This window comes from Vitis riparia, chromosome 15 (genome assembly GCF_004353265.1).
Source record: "Vitis riparia cultivar Riparia Gloire de Montpellier isolate 1030 chromosome 15, EGFV_Vit.rip_1.0, whole genome shotgun sequence".
In the NCBI taxonomy this organism is placed as follows: Eukaryota; Viridiplantae; Streptophyta; class Magnoliopsida; order Vitales; family Vitaceae; genus Vitis; species Vitis riparia.
Genome location: NC_048445.1, coordinates 9,941,847 through 9,967,456, shown reverse-complemented (window position 1 = coordinate 9,967,456; position 25,610 = coordinate 9,941,847). Strand labels below are relative to the sequence as shown.

The 25,610-nt window shown below is 39.8% G+C and overlaps 1 protein-coding gene across 1 annotated transcript in view; it reads left to right on the top strand.

The window, feature by feature from the left end:
* Positions 1-24,357: 24,357 nt before the first annotated feature.
* LOC117931571 (cytochrome P450 714C2-like) overlaps positions 24,358-25,610 on the top strand; it is a 9,095-nt gene continuing 7,842 nt past the window's right edge. The window contains exon 1 of the mRNA XM_034852550.1: positions 24,358-24,692. Within this exon, the coding sequence (XP_034708441.1) occupies positions 24,395-24,692 (298 nt within the window). The 5' untranslated portion in view covers positions 24,358-24,394. The remainder of the gene's footprint in view (positions 24,693-25,610) is intronic.

Here is a 25,610-nt window from a genome sequence, read left to right as displayed (position 1 = left end):
TATTTTTAGTTTTAGTTTTATGATTATCATTCACTTTTTATTGGTTATCTTCCTCTTTATATTATTTTCCTTAACTTATTTATTATTTTTATTTATTTATTTATTTATTTTTACCGTTTCCTAATTTATTTACTTGCTTATCCGTTCATTCAATTATTTAACTTCAAAAATTTCATGTTTTTGCAAGGAAACTTACCATTGGAGTTTAAGGAAGATGGGACTCTCTTTGGAAGGTTTTGGAGAGGAATTTGAAATTGGGAAGATTGCTTTTGAATTGGAAGATTTAAAAAAGGATAAGGAGAAAAGAAGAGAGAAAATAGGAGATTTCGCCTTTTTTAAGGAGATTTAGGTTTTAGGAAAAATGGGATATATGTACGTGAGAGAGGAAGAAAAGAAGGGGTTTTTTTTTTTTTTTTTTATTGTGGAAGGAGATTATTTTTTTTTTAGAGAACACGCAAGAGAGAATTTCGGAGCAAAGGGTCGTGATATTCTTTTTGAAATAGAGAGGAACAGAGGATTTTCTAGGAAGAGCTACCTTAACGCATCAAAGACGGATTTTTTCCATAACACAGGTTAGTTTTTGAAAGAGTTTTCATTTTTTTTTCTTTTTAATTCCAATTTAATTTAGTATTAATTTATTTGTTAGTTTGGCTTGAATGAGTTTGTGTGTTTTAATTTTGATTCATTATATTAGAAAAAAAAAGAGTGATTTGATCCATATTTAATTTTGATTGATTGCATCAGATTGAAAACATTTGAGTTTTATTTATTCATTTATTCATGCATTTGCTACTCTTTTAATTACTTGTATTTCATTTATTTATTTATTGATAAAATTGATCCCATGTTTGGAAGTTCATATTTTTAGTATTCTTTGATTTAATGTGATTCATTTTAATTAGTTTAGATACTTTTATAATTTTAGTTCGTTAATGAAATTGATTCTATATTAAAAGTTCATGTCTTTAGTTTACTTTTGATTTAGTTTAATTCATCTATTTAGTTCATATACATTTATAGTTTTAGTTCATTGATAAAATTGATTTTATGTTTGAAAGTTTGCATTTTTAGGTTACTTTAATTTAATTTGATTCATTATAGTTAGTTTAGATATTTTTTATAGTTTAGTTCATTAATAAAATTGATCCCATGTTTGAAAGTTTCAGTTTTTTTTTTAGTTTGCTTTGATTTAATAATTTATATTCATTATTTTAGGTGTTTTTATAGTTTTAGTTTATTAATAAAATTGATTTCATGTTTGGAAGTTCATATTTTTAGTATTCTTTGATTTAATTTGGTTCCTTTTATTTAGTTTATGTGTTTTTATAGTTTTATTTATTTATTGATAAAATTGATTCTTTATTTAAAAGTTCATGTTTTTAGTGTACTTTGATTTAATTTAATTCATCTATTTAGTTTAGACATTTTTATAATTTTTGGTTCATCAATAAAATTAATCCTATTCTTGAAAGTACATATCTTTAGTTTGCTTTGATTTAGTTTGGCTCATTATAATTAACTTAAGCACTTTTATAATTGTAGTTCATTAGAAAAATTAATTCTATGTTTGAAAGTTCACGTTTTTAGTTTAATTTAGTCAAACTTGTTTTAATTAGTTTAGGTACTTCTATAATTTTAGTTCCTTACCTGAATTGATCTTTTTTTAGTTTTTGATTCAAAATCATTAATGTTAGATCCTGATCACCCTCATCTTAACTTATTGCTTTTAAAATCCTAGCGGTTAATTCATGAATTGATACTTTGTTAGTTTGTCTAATTTAGAATGCCTTGCCCGTTGCTTTAGTGATCCTTCATTTAATTTGATTTTCTTTTTTTGAGGCTTTTGGAAACTCATGAAGATTAGCCTCTATTCTCACCTTCAATTTTCTTGGTTGTCAAAAATTCTACTTTGTGATATTGTTCTCTTTTGTTTTGCTTAGTATTTTGATTCATACACTTTATTGCATTCAAATTGATTTCTTTATTTTTTTTTAAAATATAACACTATTCTCAAAATCTTATTTTCTTTAAAAATCCATTTCAAAAATTCATTTAGAGTTCTTAGAATCAAAATCTCATTTTTTTTTTAAATAATGTGCAACCTTGTTTTGATCGGTTCACATCTTTCAAATAAAATTACGGTTTTGAATGAAACACGAATCAAAGCTTGTGGTCCCAAATAAATGGGATAGTTCTAAGCTAAATTCGTGTATATCGATTGGGGAATTGGTGAAACCCCTACATAAGAAAATCTTTTCAACATTTATTTTTGTTGTCACATTTGACACTTGTTGAAATCACGTCTATCTATTTTTTAGGAATTATATACAAGATGTATGTGATAATTGATGATTCTGTATACTTTGATCACTTTTGCTATGCTAATTAGATAACGAGCATGCTAGGATTTCTATATTTTATTATTTGTTATCTAACCCCTTACAACTTGAGGAAGCACGTTACAAATTATCTATGCTATCCAGGTATGTCCTCTATCACCTGCTTTCTGAATTATGTGAATATGCTCATCACTGTGAAATAATGCTTATGTCTAATAATGCTTGAGTGTTCTGCTATATATGTTTCATTGTTTGATTATTTCTAATAAAATACATGCTGGATGATATATTGTTTAAATTAACTATCGATGTTTTATGATAGCGCTTGAGAAGCGGTCCAGGTACGCATCCTAACCTTTCTTTATTATGATTTGATCTTGTTTGGCATGCTATTTTTTTTTTGAACCACCTAGCCTACTTAGGTATCCATAATTAACCGATTAATTGCCACGTTTCCCTCAACTTAGTCAGTAGAGACCTTTTTAGGGCTTAGAGAGGTGCTACCTCCTAGAGGTACCTTCCCAATAAGTAACCTGATCCCCGGACCAAGACTCGGGTTTTTCAAAGACATGTCTTTTTTCCAAAAATTATGGAGTCACATTTTAGGGTTTTTCTTTCTTGTTTTATTTTCCCTTTAAAATAAAAATAAAATAAGTGGTGACTCCAACTTTTTCCAAAAATTAATTTTTCACCAAATAAAAAGCGAGTCTCGCCGATCGAGTGGGGGCGCACGTGAAAAATGCGGGTTGATGGGATTTCCCCATACGAATTTTGGATCTTTGGTACAGGCTTTGTATGGTATAGAGGAGGGCATTGCTAAAGGATTATGGTCTGAGTCTTCCCTTACTGATTCTAAGGGGAAGAGGCCTTCAGGAGGATAGAGATCAGGAGATGTTGGTGCTATCAGTTCAGCAGGGATGAGACCTTCTAGGCGCTATCAGACAGTTGGGCAGACTCCTGGGTACTACTATTCACCTTCACCACATGCGCATTACAGACCACCTACTCTTTCCAGACCTATGACTCCTACTTATCTGCATCCGGACTCATAGCCTGTTTTTGCTGCACACGTCGTAGAGAGGCCTCCTGCCCCATATACTCGACCCCGAGCCCCACAGACCACTACTTATGTGCAAAGGCCACCACGTCAGTTTGCTCAGTTGGGTATGCCTTTGAGTCGAGCTTTTCAGAAGCTCATAGAGGGTGGACTACTGATTCCATTAGCATCCAGGCCTTTACCCCAACCCATACCACCTCGCTTCAAGATGGACTTACATTGTTCTTACCATCAGGGACCAGGGCATGACACGGACCATTGCACTGCTTTGAGACATGCTATTCAGGATTTGATAGATCAGGGTTTGGTCAACTTGGGGCAGCCAAGTGTGACCACTAACCCTCTTCCTGCTCATTCTACACACGCAGTGCATCCATCTTCAGGAGATATTCATCACATAGACCTTATAGAGGATGACAGTATACATATGTTGAGTTGGGACGATGGATTACCCGAGCCGATTGTTTTGCATGACAGTTATGAGATTGATGGGGTTTCATTGAGTTCTCAGGCCCCTACACCGTTCAGTTTGATCCCAGATAAGGCACCATTCCAGTTAACTCATCCCACACCCTTGATCATTGGATGTCAGGATACTTTTGTCCCGTTCACTTTATGGCCAGAGGATGATGACTCAGAGGGGAGGGAGATACAGATTGTGACTCGTAGTGGGAGGATAGCTCAACCACCACCACCACCAACAGTCAGACCATTTGAGGGTGCAGCTTCTCATGAGGAGGTTAGGAGAGAGGATGATGAGGTTTTGAGACAGCTACAGAGCACTCAGGCTCGCATTTCCATCTGGAGTTTATTGGCATCATCCAGTACTCATAGAGATGCTTTGATTCGAGCCTTGAGTCAGATCAGGGTAGAGACCACCACTACTCCAGAGAGATTGATTCATATGATGACGGCCGACAGGGCCACTTGCATCGTGTTTTCAGATGATGACTTGCCACCTGAGGGTCCAGACCACGTACGCCCTTTATATATCACAGTTGGTTGTTCAGGCCGTAGAGTCCCATCTGTCCTACTGGACAATGGCTCAGCCTTGAACGTCTGCCATTTAGCCACTACTATAGCCCTTGGTTTTGCACCTTCAGATTTTGGTCCATCTACTCAGACAGTCAGAGCATATGATAGCACCAAGAGGGAGGTTATGGGTACTTTGGTGATTGATTTGCAGATTGGTCCAACCATATTCTCTACTTTGTTCCAGGTTTTGAGGATTCCTGCATCCTTTAACCTGTTACTTGACCGACCTTGGATACATAGAGCCGGAGTTATTCCTTCTTCCCTTCATCAGAAGGTGAAGTTTATTCATGATGGGCAGGTCATCACAGTGCACTCTACCAAAGATATATTTGCCGCTTCTGAGCCAGTACTTCAGATCAGTCATAGTGAGGACGACCTACTTCTGACTGGGTTTACTTTTGATGAGATACAGACTCTCGAGATTGAGGATTTTTGTAGAGACTTTGTGGCTATGTCATTTGATCAGCACAGTAGCACGGTGGTCCTTGACATGATGAGGGGTATGACCTTTCTACCTGGCATGGGGTTAGGACGACGTCAGTAGGGACCGAGCGAGTTCATAGCTGCCATTGACCATGATACGACATTTGGACTTGGATTCATCCCTACTGAGGCCGACTACCGTCACATGGCGCGGCTGCGCAAGGAGAGGGTGAGAGCCCGTTTATCCCACACACCATTTGATTATCCTATTCGACCCTATAGGATGAGTTTGGCTGACTACTTTGTCAGAGGATCAGAGACTCGACCTCGTCTAGAGGAGATTGATAGTGTGGTTCATACAGATAGAGAGACCGATCTTCAGCATCTATTTCACCAGCTACAGTTAAGTGGTGAGGCTCCCGACTCTTCTTTCCCTTTGACGATTACTCCCACGTCTCCAGATCGAGCTAGCATGTTGTCTCTATGCTTTCCGGAGGAGATCACTTATGATGGAGTGATTGTTGATCCTACTGAGATGATTGATGGAGTTGTGCCTCATGATGAGTACCGAGATGAGATGGACAGGATGACCGTGAGCCAGGTTACCAGCATTGTTAAGCTTCAACCTGCTTCACCATTTGATATGTTTGGGGTGTCTACCATTGAGGTTCTTGAGGTGACCTAGACTCTTCCTGTTCCAGAGCTTCCAGAGGATGATAGTAGCTTGTTTGAGGGCATTGTTAGCCCAGTTGAGGGAGCGTCCGACCTTGTGGACCCACCTCTTTCTTTTGATGTTTTATCGGGATTTGTCTCCCGCTCTGACGATGTTTCTATTGCTTCATTTATGGATTTGAGTATTTTTTAGTATTCGCCTGACTCTTGTGATAGTACCTCTATATCTGCACCCCACTCACCCACTTCACAGATATTTGATATAGATGATGAGATTGCACAGCCCAATCCCGATAGGGACTCTTTTGATCATGACTCCGATCCCATAGATGAGAAAGTTTCACTTGCTATAGGGGACGTTGAGACTGTTGATTTTGGCACAGAGGATCAGCCTAGAGAGCTGAAGATTGGTTCACCCCTATTTACAGATGAGAGAGATAGACTTATTCATTTACTCAGGTCATACTTGGATGTCTTTGCATGGTCTTATGAGGACATGCCTGGTCTTGATCCCTCTATAGTTCAGCACCACTTGCCTATCCTACCACATGCCAGACCAGTTAAGCAGAAATTGAGACGATTACATCCACGTTGGAGTCTGCAGGTGAAAGAGGAGATTCAGAAACAACTCAGTGTTGGATTCATATCAGTGGTTGAGTATTCAGAGTGGTTGGCTAATGTCGTCCCAGTGCCCAAAAAGGATGGCAAAGTTAGAGTTTGTGTGGACTTCAGAGATCTTAATAAAGCCAACCCTAAAGACGACTTCCCTCTCCCACATATTGATTTGTTAGTTGATAGCACTGCAGGCCATTCGATGTTGTCTTTCATGGATGAGTTTTCAGGGTATAATAAGATTTTGATGGCTCCAGAGGATATGGAGAAGACAGCCTTTATTACTGAGTGGGGTACCTACTGTTACAAGGTTATGCCATTCGGGTTGAAGAACGCAGGAGCCACTTATCAGAAGGTCGCTACTACTTTGTTTCATGACATGATGCATAGGGATGTTGAAGTTTATGTGGATGATATGATTGTGAAATCCCAAGGCAGAGCAGATCACCTAGTGGCTCTAGAGAGATTCTTTGAGAGGATCCGGAAGTTTAGATTGAGGTTGAATCCCAAGAAGTGCACCTTTGGAGTGACTTCTGGGAAGTTATTAGGACATATGGTCAGTGAGCAGGGCATAGAGATCGACCCAGATAAAATCAAAGCCATACTTGACATGCCTGCACCAAAGACTGAGAAAGAGATTAGAGGTTTTCTGGGCAGATTACAGTACATTAGTCGGTTCATAGCCAGATTGACAGACGTATGTGAGCCCATATTTCGTCTTTTAAGGAAGAACCAGCCGACAGTTTGGAATGATGATTGTCAACTTGCATTTGAGAAGATCAAGGGGTATTTGCTTTCTCCTCTTGTATTAGTGCCTCCTGCGCCAGGACGTCCACTTCTTCTATATTTGTCAGTTTCAGACATGGCCTTGGGATGTATGTTAGCTCAGATTGATGACTCAGGGAAGGAACGAGCTATTTACTACTTGAGTAAGAGGATGCTAGAGTATGAGATGAGATATGTTATGATTGAGCGCCTTTGCTTAGCACTAGTTTGGGCTACCAGGAGATTAAGGCATTACATGACAGAGTATCCAGTGCATTTGATATCCCGCCTAGACCTGTTGAGATACTTGTTTGATAAACCTACATTGACTGGTAGATTGATGAGATGGCTCGTACTTTTGACAGAGTTCGATATTCAGTATGTTTCTCAGAAGGCTATTAAGGGAAGTATTGTCGCCGATCACTTAGCCTCATTACCGACATCTGAGGATAAACCAGTTGATGATGATTTTCCAAATGAGGAGTTTGTTGCTATGACCAGCTTATCAGGATGGTGTATGTACTTCGATGGTGCAGCCAATCAGTCAGGGTATGGGATAGGTGTTCTATTGGTATCCCCTCAGGGTGATCATATTCCGAGGTCCGTTCATTTGGCATTCTCTGATCGACATCCTGCCACGAATAACATAGTTGAGTATGAGGCTTGTATCCTTGGTTTAGAGACTGCATTGGAGCTTGACATTAGACAGATTGAGGTATTTGGTGACTCCAATCTGGTACTTAGACAGATTCAGGGGGATTGGAAGATTAGGGATGTGAAGCTTAGGCCATATCATGCCTATTTGGAGTTGCTGGTTGCGAGATTTGATGACTTGAGATATGTTCATCTACCTAGAGCGCAGAACCGATTTGCCGACGCCTTAGCTACCCTAGCTTCTTCTATGGACATTCCGATTGATGTAGTTATTCGTCCGTTGCTGATTGAGTTGAGGTCTGCACCCGCCTACTGTTGTTTGATTGGAGAAACAGAGGTCTAGGATGATCTACCTTGGTATCATGATATTTATCAGTTTCTTAGATGTGGCACATACCCTGAGGTAGCCACTGCCAAGGATAGGAGAGCACTAAGGAATTTGGCCACTAGATTTGTCATTTGTGGAGATACCTTGTACAGACGATCAGTTGATGGTATGCTTCTGTTGTGTTTAGATCGAGCTTCTGCAGATCGAGTGATGAGAGAGGTTCATTCAGGAGTTTGTGGTCCGCATATGGGAGGACACATGCTAGCCCGTAAGATTATGAGGACGGGCTATTTCTGGCTGACTATGGAGACAGATTGTTGTCAGTTTGTCCAGAAATGCCCAGAGTGTCAGATTCATGGTGATCTCATTCATGCACCGCCATCAGAGTTACACGCTTTGACCTCGCCATGGCCATTTTCAGTATGGGGCATTGATATTATTGGGAAGGTTTCACCAAAATCTTCCAGTGGTCATGAGTTCATCCTAGTTGCCATAGATTATTTCACCAAGTGGGTGGAAGCCGCATCATATGTGAGGTTGACATCTGCTAGGGTTGCCAGTTTTATCAGATCACACATCATTTGCCGCTATGGGGTTCCTCATGAGTTGATTTCCGACAGAGGGGTGCACTTCCAAGCTGAGGTAGATACTTTGTTGCAGAAGTATGCCATCCGACACCATAGATCTTCAGCATATAGGCCACAGACCAACGGGGCAGTAAAGGCTGCAAACAAGAATATTAAGAGGATTTTGAGGAAAATGGTTGAGACTTCTCGAGATTGGTCAGAGAAGCTTCCTTTTGCGTTGTGGGCATATCGTACATCTTTTCGTACTTCTACAGGAGTTATGCCTTACTCTCTAGTATATGGTATGGAGGCTGTTTTGCCAGTCGAGACAGAGATGGGCTCATTGAGAGTAGCCCTTGAGCAGCAGATTTCTGAGACAGAGTGGGCTCAAGCTCGATTTGATCAGCTTAACCTTTTAAATGAGAGGAGATTGAGAGCAGCAGATCATGTTCAGGCCTATCAGAGAAAGATGGCTCGTGCCTTCAAGAAACGGGTTAAGCCTAGACCATTGCAAAAAGGGGACTTAGTTTTGAGGATTCTCAGAGGTTTGATTGGAGACCCTAGAGGAAAGTTTAGACCTAGTTGGATTGGGCCTTATGTTATTCGAGAGTTGACTCCAGAAGGGACTGCATGGTTGACAGACTTAGATGGAAACCAATTTTCAGAGCCTACCAACGTGGATCAGCTAAAGAAGTATTATGTTTGAGACCGTGGTCGCAGGATGGGTGGCCATCATTTCGGTTAGCCTCATACTTTATCACCTCTATATATTAGGCCATTGCTAGCCCATTGAGCTTCACGTGGTATGTTATAGCCTTATTTATTTCTTATAGCTTTGATTACCATTTCTATACCCGGGTTGGGGCCCTTTGATGTACATGCATGCTTTGCTAGGAAAGTCTCATGAGCTTTGGACTTATAAGTCTATCTTCTCATTTTGTTACCATTCTCTTATCACCCTATTTGTTTTATTTTATTATCATCACATATTCATTCACTTTCTTGTCTCTATCATTATTTGCTTCATCTTATCTATTCTTTTCCTTGGGTTGATAGTTCTTCACATCTTAGTGCAAAGAGGACAGTCATATCACTCTATTCATTCCATCATTTGACATCGATTCGGAGATTTTGGTTTGAGAGGTTATCTCATGGGATAGGGTTCATGTATTCATCGATGATTTGAGAGAGTTTGTTTATTCCTTATATTTTTCCCATTGGAGTTTGATTTATTGATGATCAGAGCATGCGCAAAAATAAATAAATAAATAAATAAATAAATAAAATAATAATAATAATAATAAAAAAGCGCGATGATATGCTCATGTATGGTATCTCGTTCCATTGGGCATTTATGCCACCTTTTGAGGTTCATTTATTGGGTATATTTGTCATTGTGGGTTTTTGTGAGTTTTTTATGAGTTTTTCACCCCTTGAGCCATTCTTGTTATGCATTTGGAGTGCCGAGGGTTCATACGAGATTTCTATGAGATTCTATGCTTCTTGGATCATGTTTGATATATACTAGGTATGAGAAATGAGTAATCTTTTTACTAGGGTCTCCGGATCATTGTCTTACCCACCTTTCCATCATTAGTGATATGACTTTCCTTTATTGTACTAACATGGGTTGATCATCACTCGTTCCACTTCCTCATTGCTTTCTTTTGTATCCCATTACCTCTTTCCAGATCTTTGTTCCATCTTTTATTCATTCCCTACATATTGATACCCATTACTGATTTGATACCTTCTTCACATCATTCATATATTTCATTGATGGTTTGACCATTCATCATTTCTCTCATTTCGCCATTGATATTTCCTTTGGCTACCTCTAGGTCCATGGCTCATGAGATTTTTTCTATGCATTACATCTTATACACGAGGGTACGGGTTTGATCATTGGGTATTTGAGCCTAGTTTCCCTTCATTTCTTTCACCCTATCACCTTAGCCTACGTTACGTCCCGTGTCTTAAGACCACCCTGAGGCCACGAGATCAGACGTTATCTTTGACAGTCTTCACTTGGACAGGTTTTTTGGTAGATTGGTTGAAGTATGGTCGTTACTATGTTCTCTTTTATGGAAGATACTTTTAGAAGCATTTGGTCTCTCTCTTGCTTGGCATATTGATGTTTGATGGATTTTTGGGTTTTTGGAGACAGTTCATTAAGGATATTGGATTCATCCTTTGGTTGTGCATTAGATATCCATACTAGGGCATATTCCCTTTTCATTTGGTTGAGATGAGCCCTTAGTGGAGCACTTTCTTTGAGTTTGGGTATTTTCACCGATCAGAGATCCCTAGTGAGGGATGTGGAGACTATATCAGTTCTAGTGGAGCATCGTTGAGCCCCTAGTGGTTCCATTCGCGGAGTACTTCTGAGATAGACTAGTGGATTATTACTGAGTTGGAGGCAGTTTTCAGTGCAGTGTATAGATCAGGCATACTGGGGCATATTTCCCCATTTTGAGGTTACCAGATTCCTATAAGATTCAGTCAGGGATTCATCAGAGACATGTTTCTACTTTTGAGATTACCACATTCCTTATCATTTTGGCTATTCATTTGAGATTAGATTTAGAGTGTCTCCCTTGAGGCATTGGTCGATACATCATTCTGACTTCTTAGCGGATTATTGTTGAGCTGAGGATAGTTGATTGATGGTGTTGGATTCATCCTTTGGTTGTGCATTAGATATTCACACTGGGGCATATTCCCCTCTTTTTTCTGAGGTTCCTATCTGTTATTGGACGGCATGACTATCTTTATTCATGGTTATAGAAATGTTTGGTTGATTTTGATAGACTCTTTATTGTGCATTAGATTATCCACATTGGGGCATATTCCCCTCTCCTTGATGAGACCGTGCATAGATGGATGATCATTGTTGGTTGTTTACCCCACGACTTCGACATTAGATTATCCACATTGGGGCATATTCCCCTCTCCTCGATGAGATTGTGTTTAGGCAGTGGTACGAGGATGGATGATTAATGTCGGTTGCTTACCTCATGACTTTGATATCGGATCTTATACTGGGGCATATTTCCCCCATTTTCTTTGAGTATCCTTGAGATTGAGACAGTGGCCAATTTGGTTTTAGATTGAGCACTAGCCCAGAGCTTCCGACGATCGACTGTATCAGGGCCTCCCTACATGGATTTGTTGAGATAGAGATGGATCGCATCAGGTTTCACCCGAGGAGCGTGGGTGGATCCTTTAGCCAGATGTTCATGAGACAGATTTGTTTTCGTCATTGTTACCTTGCAGATTGGATTATCCAGATGAGCAGCATTTTATGCACTTTGAGGTTTACTTTTAGATGAGCCATGATATACACTCTTTGAGATTTACCTTTTGAGATTCATCGACAGAGCAACTTTTCAGACATAGAGGGTTCCTTCAGTTTAGACTTTTCAGAGGTTTGTCACGATGCATCAGTTTCTGACCCATCGATTCTAGCAGATGATTGGTTTACTGGTTGTTTCAGCAGTGTGAGCACCCTGGATACTAGGGCATATTTCCCTTCTTGGTTTTAGTAGTCCGACCCTTGACATTTTGAGTATATGGCTTTGAGCCAATTTATTTCATGTCCACTTTCGAGTTGGTCTTCTCTATTATTCCCTTCTAGTCCCTAAGCCTCGTAGCCATGAGCTATCCATTCCTTCTAGACCCTGAGTCTTATAGCCCTGAGCTATCATTTCCTATAGACCCGGAGTCTTTCCAGCTCTTAGCTGAGCTTTCATCATTTGGTCGCCCATGAGTGGTTTGACCTGGAGTTTGCGTATCGCATTCTCTTTCTAGCCGATCAGTCATAGAGCCCGGAGCTCATAGCCCTGAGCTATTCATCGACCTAGAGTCATTCATAGCACCCCGAGCCCTGAGCTCTCGACCCGGAGTCATTTGCATCACTCACATCCCTGCGATGTTTCATTTTCATCATTCTAGCCACTTGTGAGTGGCCTCGACCCGACATCTTGAGTCGGAAAGTATCCTGATCGGCTATCTATTTAGAGTTCGGAGCTCTCGACCCAAATTCATTTTCTATTTTGACCCAGAGTCATTCTTTCCTATTTAGAGCCCGGAGCTCTCGACCCAGAGTCATTTTCCATTTTGACCCAAAGTCATTTTTTCCTATTTAAAGCCCAGAGCTCTCGACCCAGAGTCATTTTCCATTTTGACCCAGAGTCATTCTTTCTTATTTAAAGCCTAGAGCTCTCGACCCAGAGTCATTTTCCATCTTGACCCAGAGTCACTCTTTCCTATTTAGAGCCTAGAGCTCTCGACCCAGAGTCATTTTCCATCCTGACCCAGAGTCATTCTTTCCAATTAGAGCCCTGAGCTCATGACCCAGAGTCTTTTGTCCTATTTTTGACCCAGTGTCATTCATCTTGTCCATGATCTAGAGTTGTTCATCTCATCCATAACTTTGAGTCATCATTTTCATCTCTTTCCATCTTTGTGCTACTCATCACATACTTTCTCTCTTTACTGCCATTCCCCCACGTAGAGTTGTTCCATCCTTGTCGTTGCAGACTCATGTTCCGACCTTACCCTCGCCATGTGCTAAGACAAAATCTTTGGTCATTCTTTAATTCTTCGGTATAGTTCACTTCATTCTGCTCATTACTCGTGTTTTTACTCACATTCTCTATACTCGTGATCTATACCGAAGAGGGGCATATTTGTAGACCCTCAATTTTGTTCCTTTAGCACATGTCTTTAAAATTCGTTTTCAATGCTCCACAATAGTTCCTTGGTGGCCCAGTACTACTCACCACTTACCTATTTCTGAGTCACCTTAGAGACTTTGGTTGAGGGATTATTTGATCCCTTATTGTGACCTTTGGCAACCCTAACTTAGACTTAGGCTTTTCTTGTTTTTTTTTTTTTAGGATAGCTTTTAGATACACTTGGCCCATTAGGCACCACCCTAGGCCCACTTAGTCTCATCATAGGCCCGTTTAGGCACACTTGGCCCATTTGGATATTTTTAGTGTGACTCGTATGACTTGCATGGTTACATGGCTTTTGGGCTCGACTTTTGTTTATTGGTTTATTTTTATTTTATTTTATTTTATTATTTTTATTATTTATTTATTTATTTATTTATTTATTTATTTTTTGTTTTAGTTTTATGATTATCATTCACTTTTTATTGGTTATCTTTCTCTTTATATTATTTTCCTTAACTTATTTATTATTTTTATTTATTTATTTATTTATTTATTTATTTATTTATTTTTACCGTTTCCTAATTTATTTACTTGCTTATCCGTTCATTCAATTATTTAACTTCAAAAATTTCATGTTTTTGCAAGGAAACTTACCATTGGAGTTTAAGGAAGATGGGACTCTCTTTGGAAGGTTTTGGAGAGGAATTTGAAATTGGGAAGATTGCTTTTGAATTGGAAGATTTAAAAAAGGATAAAGAGAAAAAAAGAGAGAAAATAGGAGATTTCGCCTTTTTTAAGGAGATTTAGGTTTTAGGAAAAAGGGGATATATATATGTGAGAGAGGAAGAAAAGAAGGTGTTTTTTTTTTTTTTTTTTATTGTGGGAGGAGATTTTTTTTTTTGAGAGAACACGCAAGAGAGAATTTCGGAGCAAAGGGTCGTGATATTCTTTTTGAAATAGAGAGGAACAGAGGATTTGCTAGGAGGAGCTACCTTAACGCATCAAAGACGGATTTTTTCCATAACACGGGTTAGTTTTTGAAAGAGTTTTCATTTTTTTTTATTATATATCTTTTTTTTCTTTTTTTTTCTTTTTAATTCCAATTTAATTTAGTATTAATTTATTTGTTAGTTTGGCTTGAATGAGTTTGTGTGTTTTAATTTTGATTCATTATATTAGGAAAAAAAAGAATGATTTGATCCCTATTTAATTTTGATTGATTGCATCAGATTGAAAACATTTGAATTTTATTTATTCATTTATTCATGCATTTGCTACTCTTTTAATTACTTGTATTTCATTTATTTATTTATTGATAAAATTGATCCCATGTTTGGAAGTTCATACTTTTAGTATTATTTGATTTAATGTGATTCATTTTAATTAGTTTAGATACTTTTATAATTTTAGTTCGTTAATGAAATTGATTCTATATTAAAAGTTTATGTCTTTAGTTTACTTTTGATTTAGTTTAATTCATCTATTTAGTTCAAATACATTTATAGTTTTAGTTCATTGATAAAATTGATTTTATGTTTGAAAGTTTGCGTTTTTAGGTTACTTTAATTTAATTTGATTCATTATAGTTAGTTTAGATATTTTTTATAGTTTAGTTCATTAATAAAATTGATCCCATGTTTGAAAGTTTCAGTTTCTTTTTTTTAGTTTGCTTTGATTTAATAATTTATATTCATTATTTTAGGTGTTTTTATAGTTTTAGTTTATTAATAAAATTGATTTCATGTTTGGAAGTTCATATTTTTAGTATTCTTTGATTTAATTTGGTTCATTTTATTTAGTTTATGTGTTTTTATAGTTTTATTTATTTATTGATAAAATTGATTCTTTATTTAAAAGTTCATGTTTTTAGTGTACTTTGATTTAATTTAATTCATCTATTTAGTTTAGACACTTTTATAATTTTTGGTTCATCAATAAAATTAATCCTATGCTTGAAAGTATATATCTTTAGTTTGCTTTGATTTAGTTTGGCTCATTATAATTAACTTAAGCACTTTTATAATTGTAGTTCATTAGAAAAATTAATTCTATGTTTGAAAGTTCATGTTTTTAGTTTAATTTAGTCAAACTTGTTTTAATTAGTTTAGGTACTTCTATAATTTTAGTTCCTTACCTGAATTGATCTTTTTTTTAGTTTTTGATTCAAAATCATTAATGTTAGATCCTGATCACCCTCATCTTAACTTATTGCTTTTAAAATCCTAGCGGTTAATTCATGAATTGATACTCTGTTAGTTTGTCTAATTTAGAATGCCTTGCCCGTTGCTTTAGTGATCCTTCATTTAATTTGATTTTCTTTTTTTGAGGCTTTTGGAAACTCATGAAGATTAGCCTCTATTCTCACCTTCAATTTTCTTGGTTGTCAAAAATTCTACTTTGTGATATTGTTCTCTTTTGTTTTGCTTGGTATTTTGATTCATACACTTTATTGCTTTCAAATTAATTTCTTTATTTTTTTTAAAATATAACACTATTCTCAAAATCTCATTTTCTTTAAAAATCCATTTCAAATATTCATTTAGAGTTCTTAGAATCAAAATCTCATTTTTTTTAAAAAATAATGTGCAACCTTGTTTTGATCGGTTCACATCTTTCAAATAAAATTACGGTTTTGAATGAAACACGAATCAAAGCTTGTGGTCCCAAATAAATGGGATAGTTCTAAGCTAAATTTGTGTATATCGATTGGGGAATTGGTGAAACCCCTACATAAGAAAATCTTTTCAAAATTTATTTTTGTTGCCACATTTGACACTTGTTGAAATCACGTCTATCTATTTTTTAGGAATTATATACAAGATGTATGTGATAATTGATGATTCTGTATACTTTGATCACTTTTGCTATGCTAATTAGATAACGAGCATGCTAGGATTTCTATATTTTATTATTTGTTATCTAACCCCTTACAACTTGAGGAAGCACGTTACAAATTATCTATGCTATCCAGGTATGTTCTCTATCACCTGCTTTTTGAATTATGTGAATATGCTCGTCACTGTGAAATAATGCTTATGTCTAATAATGCTTGAGTGTTCTGCTATATATGTTTCATTGTTTGATTATTTCTAATAAAATACATGCTAGATGATATATTGTTTAAATTAACTATTGATGTTTTATGATAGCGCTTGAGAAGCGGTCCAGGTACGCATCCTAACCTTTCTTTATTATGATTTGATCTTGTTTGGCATGCTATTTTTTTTTTAACCACCTAGCCTACTTAGGTATCCATAATTAACCGATTAATTGCCACGTTTCCCTCAACTTAGTCAGTAGAGACCTTTTTAGGGCTTAGAGGGGTGCTACCTGCTAGAGGTACCTTCCCAATAAGTAACCTGATCCCCGGACCAAGACTCGGGTTTTTCAAAGACATGTCTTTTTTCCAAAAATTATAGAGTCACATTTTAGGGTTTTTCTTTATTGTTTTATTTTCCCTTTAAAATAAAAATAAAATAAGTGGCGACTCCAACTTTTTCCAAAAATTAATTTTTCACCAAATAAAAAGCGAGTCTCGCCGATCGAGTGGGGGCGCACGTGAAAAATGCGGGTCTACACCTTCGTCTCTCAGCGAAAAAACAATGAAGAAAAGTTGCGCTTGAGATTAGAGCAGGCCTAAGCCAGTTTATCCGTTGCTCGAGAAGACAACGAGGCTCTCCGGGCAGAGCTTGCTGAGGCAAAGAGTCGGGAGGAATCTACGGATGCCCGTCTGTATGAGGCGGAAGACGAAATGGCCCAACTGAGGGGGGAGGTGAGGCAACTCCGGACAAAGGTGTCTATTGAGAAAAAACAGAAAGAAGATTTGCATTTGCGTTTATCAGCGCAAAAAGAATAGTTGGAGGCTGAGTTTGCTACGGAAATGGAGGAACTCGAAGCAGACTACCAGAAGCAAGTAGACGAAATGTACTTCTTCGGCTACCGTTGTTGTATGAAAAAACATGGTATCAAGCGGGACGTCCCTTCGATTCCTTCGGGTGAGGAGGAGAAGCTGCGCGGCAAGCCTTCTCAATGAGAGCTTTTTCTTTTTGTAATTTTTTACTGCTATCTTCTCCCTGTGTTTTGTAGTCCGGAGAACTCTCTGTATACAATTTTACAAGTATTAATAAAACATACTTATTCAAATTGTACTTGTATCTTTCTTTTATTGGTAATACTGCTTTAAATTGGACACATTCCATGGTCTGAGTAATGGGATTCCGTCTAGCTTTTGTAAATGATAAGCTCCACTTTCACTTGCCTTAGATACTATATAAGGGCCTTCCCAGTTGGCTTGAAACTTTTCCGCTCCTATATCAGCAGTATTTTCGAAAACTTTTCTAAGGACCAGCGTACCATTTTTAAAGCTTCTGGGCCTTACTTTGCGATTGTAATGAGCTGATGCCCTTTGCTGATAGTCTGCCATCCGGATGGATGCAATTTCTCTTACTTCGTCTGCCCAGTCCAAGTTTCTTCCTAACTCTGCATTTGCATCATTCTGTCTTCCTGCCTCGGTCCGGATAGTGGGTAGCTCTATTTCAGTAGGAATGATTGCGTTCATACCGTATGCGAGGGCGAAGGGAGTGTTTCCTGTCGGACGTCCGGGTGTGGTTCGATAAGCCCATAGGACGCCGGGTAGCTCCTCCACCCATTTTCCTTTGGCTTGCTCGAGACTTTTCTTCAAGGCAGTGATTAGAGTCTTGTTTATGGCCTCCGCTTGCCCATTACTTTGAGGATAACGCGGTGTGGAGTATGAATTCCGGATGTTTAGTTCCGAACAGAAATTCCGGAATGCGATGCTATCAAACTGTGGACCGTTGTCGGCTATGATGGTTTGGGGGATTCCGAAGCGGCAGATGATGTTTTTCCATACGAATTTGGTGACATCTTTGTCTTTGATACTAGCATATGCTTCAGCTTCCACCCATTTACTGAAGTAATCCGTGGCGACGAGCAGGAATTTCTTCTGGGCGGGTGCGGCTGGGAGGGGTCCCACTATGTCCATGCCCTACTGCACGAAGGGCCAGGGTCCTGAAATTGGTTTCAATGCCCCCGATGGCATATGTGGAATGGGGGCATGCCTTTGACATTTGTCACATTTTTTGACATAGGCTGCCGCATCCTTCTTCATTGTGGGCCAGTAATATCCTTGCGAATGGGCCCTATGCGCCAGAGATCATCCTCTAGAATGATTTCCACATACTCCCTCGTGTAATTCAGTTAATACATACAAGGCCTTTGAATGGTTTAGGCACCGAAGGTAGGGACTTGTGAAAGACCGTTTGTATAAGTGCCCCCCAACCAGGGTGAAACGGGCGGCTTGTACCCAGACATTGTGTGCCTGTTTGGGGTCTTCGGGCAAAGTGCCTGTCCGAAGGTACCCTATAATGTCGTTTGTCCATTCTTGGTTGTCTGCTTGATTTGCCTCAATGGTATTGCAAGTGGAGACTTCTATGACGGAAGGGTTGGCTTGCGAATGTATAGGCAACAATATGGCTTCTTTGATGGGGAGGGAGGCAGCTATGCCTGCCAAGGCGTCAGCGCGCCCATTTTCAGTTCGCCTAATTTTTTCGATCGTCCACTTAGTGAATCGCTGTAAGGTGTCCCTTACTTTAATTAGATATTGCGCCATGCGCGCATCCTTAGCTTCGTATTCCTTCTGGACGTGTCTTACCACGAGTTGAGAATCACTATAGACTCGGAGCTTGGAAACAGATAGAGCCAAGGCGAGGTGCAATCCGGATAGGATGGCCTCATATTCTGCTTCATTGTTAGAGGCAGGGAACCCTAGCCGGATGGCTTGCTCCAGATGTTCTCCTGTTGGGGATTGCAGCAGGAGCCCTACCCCGGATCCTGACGATCGGGAGGCTCCATCGACGCGCAAAGTCCACCATTCTTCTTCGCTTGGTTCCTTGTGCTGGATCGGCTTTCGGGAGTATTCCAGCACGAAGTCAGCCATCACGTGGCCTTTCATGGACAACCTGGGTTGGAACTCAATTCCATATTCGCTCAATTTTATGGCCCATTGAAGCATTCTTCCGGTTAAGTCTGGCTTGTGCAGGATGTTGCGAAGGGGTTGGTCAGTTAGCACGACCACCGGGTGGGCTTGGAAGTAAGGACGGAGTTTCTAGGCGGCACTTCGAAGAGCTAATACTGTTAGCTCCATCTTTGAATATCTGGTTTCTACGTCCACTAAAGCTCTGCTGACGTAGTAAATAGGTTTCTGTTCTTTGGGCGATGGGCAGCGGAATAGAACAGCGCTAATTGCCCACTCTGATACAGCCAGATACATGTACAATCTTTCTTCGAGGAGGGGGCTGCTCAGGATGGGTGGTTGCATGAGGTAGTGTTTAATTTTTTCAAAAGCGTTTTGACAGCTGTCTGTCCATCTGCTTGCTCCGACTTTTCGTATTGCCAGGAAGAAGGGTCGTAGTTCATCAATGAAGCGGGCTATAAAACGCCCTAGCGCGACGAGCTTGCCTGTGAGGCGCTGCAATTCCTTCTTGCTCCTGGGGGGTGGTGTTTCCATGACTGCCTTGACTTGATCTGGGTTAATCTCAATTCCCCTTTGGTTGACGATAAATCCCATGAATTTGCCAGCACTTACGCCAAAGGCGCATTTAGAAGGATTCAACTTCATGTCATATTTCCTCAAGAGGTGAAAAACTTCTTGCAAGTGGAGGACATGCTCCTCTCGGGTTTTGCTTTTAACCACGATATCATCAATATATACCTCTACTGTTCGGCCGACTAGAGGTTTGAAGATCTTTGTCATCAGTCTCTGATAAGTGGCGCCAGCGTTTTTGAGTCTGAATGGCATGACTTTGTAGCAATAGAGGCCGTGTGGCGTTATGAATGCTGTTTTTTCTTCGTTAGCTGGGGACATGGGGATTTGGTGGTATCCGGATAAGGCGTCCAAGAAAGAGAGCATCTCTTGCCCAGCGGTGGAGTCCACAATTTGATCTATCCACGACAAAGGGAAACTGTCTTTTGGGCATGCATTATTGAGGTTGGTGTAGTCGACGCACACCCGCCATTTGCCTTCTTTTTTGGGCACTACCACAACATTTGCTAACCAGTCCGGGTAATCTACTTCTCTGATGAACCCGGCTTCTAGCAATTTGTCAATCTCATTTCGGATAATCGTTTGTCTGTCTGGGTGGAAACGTCTAACCCTCTGTCGGATGGGTCTGGCTATTGGCAAGACGTTAAGCTTATGAGAGGTGATGGAGGGATGAATTCCCTTCATATCAGAATGCGCCCATGCAAAGACATCATGATTTTGTCGGAGGGCGTTTTGAATGTCCGGGTCTCTTCGGGCGTCAAGAGGGAACTGATGTGTGTAAGGTGAGTACCTTCTTCCGAAATTTGGACTGTTTGCAAGGGATCCGCTACCGGGGGATCTTTGTCCGCCGGACACAGTGATTGCTATTGGTCAAGTGCATGGGTGGGCTCAGGGAGGGGTTTATCCTCCTAGTTGGTCCCCGCTTTTCGCGCTATCTGGTAGCATTGTCGAGCGGCTAATTGGCTGCCATATAGGTTGATTTGTCCATCCTTGGTAAGGAAGCTTACCATTTGATGATACGTAGAAGGGATGACTTTCATGTAATGTAGCCATGTACGCCCCAAGATGACATTGAAGGGTGATAAATCTTGTACCACCGAAAATTGCACGTTGAGAGTGATTGAGTCAGCTTGGACCGGCAGTACAATATCTCCCAAGGAAGTAGTTGATGCCCCGTTGAATCCGGATAAGATTCGCCTAGGATTTTCGAGGCCTATGAGACTGTGTCCCATGTGGCTAATGACCGATGCTTGTACAAGATCGGTCGAGCTGCCCGGATCAACCAGGATGCGTCTGACGTCAAAATTTCCCATTTCTAGGGACAAAATGAGGGCGTCACGGTGTGGCTGCAATATCCGAGTGGGGTCTACTGGTGGGAAAATGATTGTCCCATCTACGGGGCGAGGCGCCCCCCCCCCCCCCCCCTCTCCCAGTTATCCCAGGCTGGATGGAATTGATACGCTTGCGCACTAACGCTTCCCACAACAATCTCTGTCTTTTTCGTTTGGAGTCATGCTCCTCATCCGATGGACCTCCATTAATATAGTTTATAATGGCCTTGGGGGCGGCTGGGGCCCTGGGGGCTTCTGAGTTGTGATTTCGGGAAGCGTCTCTACCTCCGGTATCTGAGCGGAGGTATTTCTTTAAATGTCCCGCCCTTATGAACCTTTCGACCAAATAATGGAGGCATTTGCATTCCTCCGTTGTGTGACCATGTTCCTTATGAAAGACGCATTTTTTACTATGATCACGTTTGGATGGGTCCGTTCCAAGGGGTCTAGGCCACCTGAAGTCGGACATGCTTTGGATTACAGGGAGGAGCTTCTCATAGGATATGGAAAGAGGTGTGAGGGGTGGCATTTCCGGGCGACTTGGCCTTTCCTGCCTTTGATAGGACGACCTTGGCCGATCCGGAAGTTTGGCACTTCTTTGGGCATCCCCTCTGGATGCCTGTCCGACAACCAAGACTTGCTGGGTGGCTGCTCGTACGTCATCTTCGAGCATTGAGTATTTGCTTGCGCGTCGGAATAAGTCGTCCATCGTCGTAGGAGACTTTTAGCGAGTGATTCGAAAAATGGAGTGTCTGGACAGATGCTTCGCTTGAAGATCTGTAGGACACCGTCCATGCTGTAAGCCTCTACCTGTAATACGGCCTGACCGAACCGCTTCACGAACTCCCTTAAGGATTCGTTATCTTGCATTTTTATGTTTTGCAAAGTGCTGATATTCTGCTTATGTCGAGCGGAGCATAAGTATTGTCCCACGAAGGCTTCCGATAGGTCTCTGAAATTATCAACAGAGTTGGGAGGTAGGTGATGAAACCATGAGAGAGCCTGCCCTTGTAGGCTGGCGGGGAATACTTTGCATAGCTGTGGATCGTTGCCTATATCGAGAGTCATGAGCTGTCGATAATGCATGATATGGTCGAAGGGGTCGTTGGACCCATCGTATGTGGAGAATTTTGGTACGAGGAATCCCCTTGGGGGCTCGTAATGAATGATATGAGAGCAGAAAGGTGTGGAGAGCATGTCGTCCAGCCTTTTGTTGATGGAGCCAATAGGCGGCTAGTTTGGGAGGTTTCTCCCAGCTTGTCGTACCACTAGGTGCGGGTGAACGTTCTATACCATGGGGGTGACCATGGGGTCACGGTGCGGGAGTATGTTCTCCACCATGGGGGTGACCATAGGGTCAGGGTGCGCTGCCCAGGTTGTGGCTACTGGTGGCCTTGGCCTCCCAGGCTCCTGCCTAGTCTTGCGCGCATTGAGTTTAACAACTGAGATTTTCTCTCGCGTTGTCTTTTTGCTGAAAAATGAGTAGAGTCCGAGATTTCCTCATGGGGAATTCTGTGCATGGGCGTGTGTGGCTCATGTGGTCTAACGTTGCCTGTTTCTGGGATGGCTCCCGCTGTCCTAGGGTATATTGACTCTGGTTCTGGCCTCGAGTTTGCTACCTGGCCTCTTGAACGCTGATGATGGGGAGGCCCCGTCGATGAAGTCTGGATGCGTAGCATAGCGTTTTCTTCTCTTAATTTTACCGTCTCTTGGAGGAGAGCTTGCAGTTGTCGTTCGCTTGCCAACTGTCTCCTTTCGATGGCTCGGCGCCACTCAGAATTATCTTCCTCTCCCCTACCAGATGAACGGCTTCGGGAAGGTGTGGCCATCTTTGCTGGTGACTGAATCAATGATTTTCCCACAGACGGCGCCAATGTTGAGGCCTCGCGTCCTTGGTGATCCACGTAGTTGCCAAATGGGTAGACGCACGATCTCAACCAATATAGATTCCTGGTTTAGTTGTTCCTGCAAAAGGCGTCCGGACAGGGTGTCCGGACACACCCTCCGATGGTTTTGTCAGCCATGGTTAGAGAGAATAATTAGTTGGCCTTTTACTAGGTATACCTTCTGCTTGTATGAAGGTCCATATATATAAGTATCAGAAGCTTTGTTTCCCTATTTAATGGTAGGGAGATATTTTGGCTTGTAATGATGCCTCTAGGTGGTGGCAAGGTCATCATCACCCTACGGGCGGCTGACAGAGACGTGGGAAGCGCCGCGGCTGTCAGAGATCGTGGGAAGTGACTTGCTATCACTTCATTCCTGTCCTTTCACTCTACAGGTGATGGAATGTGGGTCATGGCGGGCTATTGGAATGACGTGCAAGACCTACTTACTTCCGTCAATGATCCGAACAAACATATCCGGATAGGTTATGTCGGTTGTCCGGATGTGCTATGGCGGTCGTCCGGATGTGATGTTTGTGAGTGTCGTGTGCTTCTCCTTTTAGGAAGTCCGGATAGGAGAAGCGCGCCACGTGTACTCTTGGGGAAATCCGGATAGAAATGTGTGCCACGTGTCATCAGGGGGAGGGGTCCCTACAGGTATCTCTATATAAAAACCACATTTAAACTATTTTGTTTTGCTTACTCTCTGAAGCCCTTTTAGAGATATTGTGGCTGACTTAGGATCCATTATTCAAACTTTTTCAATTTTTTTTTTTATTATTATGAAGGTTCATTCACTCCTTTGTAAAGATGAACTTTGTCTACTTCGATATGGAGGGTTCTTGGTTCTAATAGAGAACTTGAAAACTAGGTTATGTCAACCTATGTCACTTTATTGCAACATTTATTTTCTTTTGTAAAGGTATCATTGCACCATCTCTACCTAAACACTATTGACATACTAATGGAATACCTTCCTTTTGACAAATAGTCTTAGTCTTTTTATAAGCTTTTTCAGGTGATAATCCTATTGTTTCGTGTTGATATAAGTGTGGATGGGGAACGGGCATTGATACTCATTAGGATAATTATTTAATTGGTATATTTTGAGTATTGACCAACACTGATATGAGAGGTCGAGACCAATATACCTTAGCACCTCCCGAGTCAATAATTGATACCACAACTTTGAACCATAATACCTAGGTAGGTATTGAATTTCTTTTCATCACCAGCTGCTATATATATATATATATATATAAATCATGGTACATTCTGCCAAAACATATAGAGACAGGGAAGATGTTACTGGCACCACCTTAGTGGACCAGCGGACCACGCCAGTCTGCATAACAGTATCGCATAAATAAAATAATAATAAAAAAACTTTACACAGCCCCTCCACAAAATAAATATAGAACAAGCCAAAGACGGGAAAAAGAAAACAGGAGAGAAAAGAAGGAAGAAGAAGAAGAAAGGAAAATGGAAGCTGCAGGACTAGGTTTAACAAGGATAATAGTATCAGCGGTGTTGGGTGGTGTTTTAGGGTTGTTTATATATCTCTATACCACCTTGTTTTTGCAGCCAAGAAGGATTCAATCAAAGCTTAGAAGGCAAGGGATTAGAGGGCCTCCACCTTCCTTTCTGTTTGGGAATATAGCTGATATGAAGAAGATCCAACTCCACGCACACTCAACTGCTGCAAAAGATCATGACTCTATTGCTCATGACTGGCCTTTCACACTCTTCTCTTATATTCATCAGTGGAGAAATCAATATGGTACCCTCTGATCTCTCAATCTCTCTAGTGCTTTAAATTATTTTATTTTATTTACTTTACTCTTATTTTTGGACAAACTATTTTGTGAATTTGAGGGAAGAAGCTATCAGTAAATTAATTTTGGATTTTCCCCTTTCCTAGAAAACTGAAGATTGAATACTAGAAATTCTTCTGATGGGTTATTCAGTCATTGTGATTTTAGTTAAGAAACTTAAGTTATTTTCTTTCTAAGAAAAATTTAAAAAAGGTTTTCCATTTTTGTGGAGATTGAAAAATTTTAAAATAGGAATTAGGGTGTTAGGTTATTTAATATAACATGTATCATGTCTCCATCCAATTGAAACCATATATTCTTTACTTCAGCTTTAGCCCATCCATTTAAAGAATGATTTATTTATATCATATTTATTTCATTATCTTGTATTCTATAAATTTCATATATGAAATAATTGGTTGCCCATTTCTTAAATGATACAATAAAACTCGTAAATAATTATTGGTCTATTTGGATATATTTTCTATTTTATTTTTAAAATAAAAAATATATTAACTTTTATATAAGATACAAGATTTTTTAAATACTTACATTAAAAAAATTAATGATTTTAAAAGCTGTTCTAAAAAATTGAAGGTATCAAAAAATTTATAATACTTCAAATTTAATTTTTTTAAAAAATAAATTTTAAAGGCATAATTTAAATCTATATTTTGTGTACATTTACATATAATTTATTATTAGTTTTTATTTTTAAAAACAAAAATAAAAAGTGTATCAAAACAAAGACTTAACCATTTGATTTTGTTTGAAAAAAATTATTTTGGTCAATAAAAAAATTTCCATTAATATTGGAATTATTAGTGCATTATCTAAACTTTAGGTAATTATAGCTTTGATTATTTATTGTGTTTAGAAGAGAA